This window comes from Megalobrama amblycephala, linkage group LG21 (genome assembly GCF_018812025.1).
Source record: "Megalobrama amblycephala isolate DHTTF-2021 linkage group LG21, ASM1881202v1, whole genome shotgun sequence".
Classification (NCBI taxonomy): domain Eukaryota; kingdom Metazoa; phylum Chordata; class Actinopteri; order Cypriniformes; family Xenocyprididae; genus Megalobrama; species Megalobrama amblycephala.
In genome coordinates this window covers 19,786,833-19,794,591 of record NC_063064.1, presented here as the reverse complement: position 1 = coordinate 19,794,591, position 7,759 = coordinate 19,786,833, and the positions used below count along the sequence as shown (strand labels likewise).

At 36.9% G+C, this 7,759-nt stretch overlaps 1 protein-coding gene across 1 annotated transcript; it reads left to right on the top strand.

Annotated features, from left to right (window-relative positions):
* The first annotated feature begins 592 nt into the window (after window positions 1-592).
* On the top strand, window positions 593-7,592 carry plekha3 (pleckstrin homology domain containing, family A (phosphoinositide binding specific) member 3). The gene is made up of 8 exons (XM_048173220.1): window positions 593-959; window positions 1,347-1,463; window positions 1,568-1,723; window positions 2,079-2,215; window positions 2,345-2,500; window positions 6,535-6,578; window positions 6,683-6,792; window positions 6,965-7,592. Exons 1-8 carry the CDS (start codon window positions 920-922, stop codon window positions 7,084-7,086), a joined length of 882 nt encoding a protein of 293 aa, XP_048029177.1. The 5' UTR covers window positions 593-919; the 3' UTR covers window positions 7,087-7,592.
* The last annotated feature ends 167 nt before the right edge of the window (window positions 7,593-7,759 follow it).

Sequence of the window (7,759 nt, the reverse complement as noted above, 5' to 3'; positions counted from 1 at the left end):
ATCTGTATGTCTGTCTATATGTCTGTCTATCTGTCTATCTGTCTGTCTATCTGTATGTCTGTCTATCTGTCTATCTATCTGTCTATATATCTGTCTGTCTGTCTATATGTCGGTCTGTCTATCTATCTGTATGTCTGTCTGTCTGTCTGTCTGTCTATCTATCTATCTATCTGTCTGTCTGTCTGTCTATCTATCTGTATGTCTGTCTATATGTCTGTCTATCTGTCTATCTGTCTGTCTATCTGTATGTCTGTCTATCTGTCTATCTATCTGTCTATATATCTGTCTGTCTGTCTATATGTCGGTCTGTCTATCTATCTGTATGTCTGTCTGTCTGTCTGTCTGTCTGTCTATCTATCTATCTATCTGTCTGTCTGTCTGTCTATCTATCTGTGTCTGTCTGTCTATCTATCTATCTACACAACTATGTTTTTCTTTATCTGTATATTTTGTCTAATAAAGTCACAAATATTCAATAATAATAATTCGCAGGAAATGTCACTGTATCTAATGATTTTCTGAAGTTAGTATGATGCTTTCACTGTCTTTTCCATAATTACAGTGGAGTGTCTGCACAGCGAAGAATCTCTTACTGTAATAAAACGCCTCTTCCGGTTCAGGCTGTAAACAGTGATCTCATCCCTAATCTCGCTACGTCTGCCTTTAGTAGAATCTCCCAGCATGAGCGGCGCGCTGTCTTAAGAGAAATGACCGTGAAAACAGATATATTTTTCTCGTTACCTTACGATCCGCCCGCTCTCTTTGACATAATGACGACTAGCTGGGGATCTTTGAGTTAGCCTGGAGCATGCTAGCATGCTAATCAGCCTGTAAAGGGGGCAAACAAGCAGCTGCCTGGTGCAAGCTCTGTTAAAGCTGCTTTAAAGTGTTTTTCACCGAGTTTTCTGCTTGGAGAATAATGGAAGGAGTGCTTTACAAATGGACAAACTATATGACAGGTAAAAGTGAATGGCACTGACAAATTGAATTGTGGACACTTGAGCTGCAGTCAGACAGGACACTGCAAGTATGCACAAGATATACTCAGTTTATATTATTATGTCTGTATATGACAGAGAGCTGCTGATATATGCAACTTGCTTTTAGTATTGCTTCTTTTCGTATATGCTGTGTGCCTTTAATGTATTTTTGATATGTCAAAACTTAAGTTAGAGTAGCCATATATACACCAAATGTGTCATTTTGTCAAACTTCCTTTCCTGTCATGTGATGGTATGATACCTGATTGAATGGAGTAACAAGACTAGTTTAGAAAGTTCAGAAATTGCATCTTTTGTTTGATTTAAATGTGTTTTGTGATCTGAAAATAATATGTTTTATAAAAGGATGGCAGCCAAGGTGGTTTGTGCTGGACAATGGCATTATTTCATACTATGATTCGCAAGATGACGTGTGCAAAGGCAGTAAAGGCAGTATTAAGATGTCAGTATGTGAAATTAAAGGTGAGAGTATCATATATCTTATCAGAAAAATCTTCCTTCTATCCTTACGAGAAAATACACTGGTTATTCTTTTGTAATTTTTGACTTCCTCGTGTTTTCTCCAGTTCACCCAACTGACAGTACGCGTCTGGAGCTGATCATACCAGGGGAGCAGCATTTTTATGTGAAGGCTGTAAATGCAGCTGAAAGGCAGAAGTGGCTGGTGGCTCTGGGGAGCTCCAAAGCTGGACTCATTGACACTCGAACCAAAAAAGAAAGGGGTAGGCTTCTCTTAAAGGGATAGTTCACCATAAAAAGAACATTTTGTCATCATTTACTCACCTTTAAGTAGTTCCAAACCTGTATAAATTTCTTTGTTCTGCTGAAAACAAAGGAAGATATTTGGGAAAATGTCAGTAACCAAACAGATCTCGCCCCCCCATTTACTACCATAGTAGGATGGGGGGCGAGATCTGTTTGGTCTCTCTCTCTATATATATATATTTAGAGACAGAGAGACAGAAGGCTTTCATTTAGTGAATTCATGTTCCCTAGTTGCACACCAGTAATCTTGACTGCTAAGCAATATGAGGGGCCATTAACAGTTGCATTTCCTCTCCTAATGGATTTTTGCAGAGTTAACAGAAACCACAGAATCACTGAAAACTAAGATGTCGGAGCTGCGTCTGTACTGTGACTTACTAATGCAGCAGGTGCACACTATTCAGGAGTCTGTGGAACAGGAAGGAGAATCTACTGTGGCCAGCACTGAGGTTAGACACTCACTCTGCTGTTTTTCATTCAAACCACAGTAACCACAGGAGTGATATAAGAAGATTATCATCATAGAAATGTAGTCTTTTAAACCAAATCTTTGTATTATTTTCTGCTATTTTTCCCAGACAAAGAATGAGGCATCCTCATTACTGAGTGCCACCTGTGAAACCTTCATCAAAACACTGGAAGAATGTATGAAAATCGCCAATTCCAAGTTTCAGACTGACATGTTGCAATCCAGTCCATCTGATTCCGTAATGTCTCCCGTCCAGATGTCTCGGGTAAAGAAACAAGCACAAATCACATACAGTTTACCTTCATTTTTTAAAGGTATTTACACTCGGCGCCGCCCCCTTAAATCGCGTGCTCCCTGCCACATGAGCTGTCGACTATGTTACAGCGCATTTACAAAGTTCACACAGCTAATATAACCCTCAAATGGATCTTTACAAGATGTTCGTCATGCATGCTTCGAATTATGTGAGTAAAGTATTTATTTGGATGTTAAAGTTTTATTCTGAGTGAATTTGAGGCTGTATGCTCTGTGGCTAACGGCTAATGCTACACTGTTGGAGAGATTTATAAAGAATGAAGTTGCGTTTATGAATTATACAGACTGCAAGTGTTTAAAAAATGAAAATAGCGACGGCTCTTGTCTCTGTGAATACAGTAAGAAACGATGGTAACTTTAACCTCATTTAACAGTACATTAGCAACATGCTAACAAAACATTTAGAAAGACAATTTACAAATATCAGTAAAAATATCATGCTATCATGAATCATGTCAGTTATTATTGCTCCATCTGCCATTTTTCGCTGTTGTTCTTGCTTTTACCTAGTCTGATGATTCGGCTGTGTGCAGCTCCAGACGTTAACTGGCTGCCCTTGTCTAATGCCTTTCATAATGTTGGGAACATGGTCTGGCATTATGCAAATATTGGGGCGTACACCCTGACTGTTACGTAACAGTCGGTGTTATGTTGAGATTCACCTGTTCTTCGGAGGTCGTTTAAACAAATGAGATTTATATAAGAAGGAGGAAACAATGGGGTTTGAGACTCACTGTATGTCTTTTCCATGTACTGAACTCTTGTTATTTAACTATGCCAAGGTAAATTCAATTTTTGAATCTAGGGCACCTTATATATTTACCAGGATAAAGTTCCCATTGCTTTTTTTTTTGTGTGTGTAATATGGTATATTTGATCAGAGTTATTTAGTTGAATCTTACAATATCATGTCCAGGTCATATTTGACCCCAAAATCAATAGGGAAAAATATATAAAGAATTAGTGTTGTCAAAATTACAGACCGCGATACCAAGTCGGTACTGAAATTTTAAAAATGTGACGCTTTGAGCGCTTTTGAGCTGTTTCGTAAACACTTCTGATAGGCAATTGTGTTCAAGCACTCATCAGATATATCTGTGATCGGCTACAATGATCAACGCTTCAAAAACATATTGTAAATAGACATCATGACGCTCTTCGATGAGCGCTTACACAGATACACACGGGAGCGTTTGAAAGCAAGCGTCTATCGTGGACCACTCCCGCTTTCAAATTCAAACACTTCCGTGTGCTTTCAAACGCTCCTGTGCGTTAATCATTGTAGCTAATCACAGACATATCCGCAAAGGCCAATCAGAGGTGCTTACGAACGGGAGGGGTGTGTTTGTTTGGGTTGGCTACAAGTTTGTTGTGGAGCTCGGTCCAATCCAAAACAGAGTTTTTCAGAAATCGCACACTGCACCTTTAAATTAAGCACATTTTCTCATATAATTAAATCTTTGTTTAATAATTTTAATAATCTTTTTTTTTCACATTAATGTAATGAGAATATTTTTTGCATTCGTGTTTACGAATCCGCTCAACAGCACTCAAAGCGTCACATTTTTAAAATTTCAGTACCGACTTGATATCGCGGTCGCTACTTTTGACAACACTATAAAGAATATGCATATTGTAAAAAAACACAAAGAATATGTAGCTTATTTTGCATTATTTTCCTGACAATGAAATTAATTAATCAATTAAAGGTACAGTAAGTGATTTCTGAAAATCATTGTTGAACATTGTTGATATTTGAAATCAACCCAAACAAACACACCCCTCCCTTCATTGCTCCGCCCCCAAAATTGCAAACATGCAATGCAAGAGTAGATGTCTCGCTATCATAGCAGAAGCGAAGCAAAATAAAGCTTTGCGAAAAATAAAACGAAGATGACGAATGAATAAGGAAGTACACATGTATATACAAGCAAGAGTTGGGTGTTAGTCGCCAGCAGCACACACTCAAAAACAGTGAACTGATCTTTTCTCTTTTGTATTGTCTCTCATTCATCTCCCTTTCTACTGCCTTTCTTCAAATCCCCCTCTTGCTCACTCTCTCTCTCTACTGCTGATTGGCTACAAGTTTGTTGTGGTGCTCGTTCCAATCCAAAACAGAGTTTTTCAGAAATCGCATACTGCACCTTTAAATTAAGCACGTTTTCTCATATAATTAAATCTTTGTTTAATAATAACTTTTTTTTTCACATTAATGTATATTTATGGAATATTTTTTGTATCACAATAATGAGAACTAAAAGGAAATATGGCTTATTTCTTTTTGGGGTGATATATGACTTGGGCATGTTCTTTACTCACCCATTTATTGGTAAGATATATGATGATGGTGGTATTTAAGTATTATTTATAAATTAGTATTTATCAATATTTTGAATTTATCTTTTTTTTTGTATATTTTCAGTTTAAGTTCGAGCAGTTTTTTGTGATTTTGCCATTTTTATTAGTGATATATATATTTGGTACTTTAACATCAGCTTATTTTTAGGGCTGTCAAACGATTAATCGCGATTAATCGCATACAAAATAAAAGTTTGAGTTTGCATAATATATGTGTGAGTAATGTGTGTAAATAATATGTATATATAAATACACACAAATTAATGTATATATTTAAGAGAAATATGTTATTTATGTACAAAAAATTTATTTATATATAATATAAATTATATAAAAAATATAAATAAATACATATACTTGTAAATATTTCTCAAATATATACATGGATGTGTTTGTATTTATATATACATAATAATTACACACAGTACACCCACAAGTATTAGGCAAACTCAAACTTTTATTTTGTATGCGATTAATCGTGATTAATCGTTTGACAGCCCTACTTATTTTATTTCAGCTAGTTGGCAAGTTATTGTTTCTAGTTTTCGTTTTTCATCTAATATTTGTATTTTATTTTATTTCAGCTTTATTTCAATTAATGAAATAGTTTTGGTTAGTTTTAGTTACCAATAACAACACTGGTCTGGCATGTGATTGTTCATAAATTTTAAAGGTGCCCTCGAATGAAAAATAGTTGAATAACAAGAGTTCAGTACATGGAAATGACATACAGTGAGTCTCAAACTCTGTTGTTTCCTCCTTCTTATATAAATCTCATTTGTTTAAAAGACCTCAGAAGAACAGGCGAATCTCAACATAACACCGACTGTTACGTAACAGTCGGGGTGTATGCCCCCAATATTTGTATATGCCAGCCCATGTTCCCAACATTATGAAAGGCATTAGACAAGGGCAGCCAGTATTAACGTCTGGATGTGCACAGCCGAATCATCAGACTAGGTAAGCAAGCAAGAACAACAGCGAAAAATGGCAGATGGAGCAATAATAACTGACATGATCCATGATATCATGATATTTTTAGTGATATTTGTGAATTGTCTTTCTAAATGTTTCGTTAGCATGTTGCTAATGTACTGTTAAATGTGGTTAAAGTTACCATCGTTTCTTACTGTGTTCACGGAGACAAGAGAGCCGTCGCTATTTTCATTTTTAAACACTTGCAGTCTGTATAATTCATAAACACAACTTCATTCTTTATAAATCTCTCCAACAGTGTAGCATTAGCCGTTAGCCACGGAGCACAGCCTCAAACCTCATTCAGAATCAAATGTAAACAATATAACAGTATACAATACTCACATAATCCGCCGCATGCATGACGAACACTTTGTAAAGATCCATTTGAGGGTTATATTAGCTGTGTAAACTTTGTTTAGGCACTGTTTAAGGCAAGCGCGAGCTCCGTGGGGCGGAGAGCACGAGATTTAAAGGGGCCGCACAACATAAATCGGCTAATATTTAATGATGCCCCAAAATAGGCAGTTAAAAAAATTTATAAAACAAAATCTATGGGTTATTTTGAGGACACCTTAGACTTTTATTACATCTTTTAAAAAAAGTTCTAGGGCACCTTTAAGTTTAACATGTTTTATTCTTATTGTGTAGATGAAGCGGTCAATCAGCCATCCCGGCACCTACAATTATGAAAGGTACACAATGTTTACACAACACACAGACTTCTTGTTTTCAGTCCAGACAGCTTACGCTGTTATTTTCCGAGTGGCTATAAATGCAGGTGCTGTTTTCCTTCAAGGTCGAGCTTGCCAAAAGAGTGCACGGCGTCGCAGAAGTCCACCCAGAGGCGGACGCGGACATGCTCCGATACAGAGGCTCACAGCGACAGAGGGGCCGAGGAGACGGAGCGTGAGTCTCACACACACACCATTGTACCTACGCACAGATCGGATTCAAGGCCCGAGTCCAAATTTTGTGGCTTGAGCAGTCACTGAATCTTGAATGAATGATTATTGTTGTGGCCCTAAAAATGATCGACAGTAACATAAACAAAAGTAATCTCCTCTTGTGTTTTTCACAGGCCTGATGTTTCACAAAGCCAACATCAATGGTGACTCCACTCCAAGTATCCCTGAAGAGGTTGGAACCAGCACAAAGTTCCTGTCGGAAACTGACACTCCGGAATCTGACCTTTCCCTCTGAACCATGCGAGACGGATTATGAGATGGGGAATAAAAGGAAAACACGTACTGCTGTGCAGTCAAAGATTGCAGCATTATATAGATGGATTTTACAAAGTGTTGTATTTCTTGATGATGAAGAATTCGGGGGCACTTTATAAAAACAGATGATGAAGAAAACAGTCTAATTGAATGTTTATACTCTTCCAGGTATTTTAAGATATTCGTTTGCCTTTATGCTAAGATGTTTTTCCTTTTTTGTGATACATAATTATTGCTGTATCCCTTCAGTGAAGAGTTGAAGATGTTTGTACTGGATTTTTAATGTGTTGTGCAGTTGCCTTTGTTAAATGGGAACCTTGCTGAAAAGGTTTTTGTAACTGTGCCAAGGGGTTGTGCGTACGTGCTGACATTAACTTCAAAGATTTGGTTTTTTATTCACTCGGCATGCAGTGTTGTTCATTAGTTTATGATGCAGAATACATTTATTTATTTTTGTATGTCACTAGAGTCCCCCCCCCCCCCCCCCCCCCCAAAAAAAAATTTTTTTGCCTTAATTCTTTGCTTGAAGGAATTTGATCTATTAATTAATGTAATGTTTGGTAATAATGATTAAAAAGCTTTAGCAAGATTATTTCTTTTATCTCCAAAAATATGTTGGTTTGGTAACACTTTACTATAAGGTCCCATTAGTT

What these genes read in the sequence shown, in the direction of transcription:
- plekha3 (XM_048173220.1), top strand. Translation starts at nt 920, where the DNA reads ATGGAAGGAGTGCTTTACAAATGGACAAACTATATGACAG. An exon ending in GTCAGTATGTGAAATTAAAG is followed by an intron (nt 1,464 to 1,567) that starts GTGAGAGTATCA and finishes TGTTTTCTCCAG; the next exon opens with TTCACCCAACTGACAGTACG. An exon ending in TCGAACCAAAAAAGAAAGGG is followed by an intron (nt 1,724 to 2,078) that starts GTAGGCTTCTCT and finishes GGATTTTTGCAG; the next exon opens with AGTTAACAGAAACCACAGAA.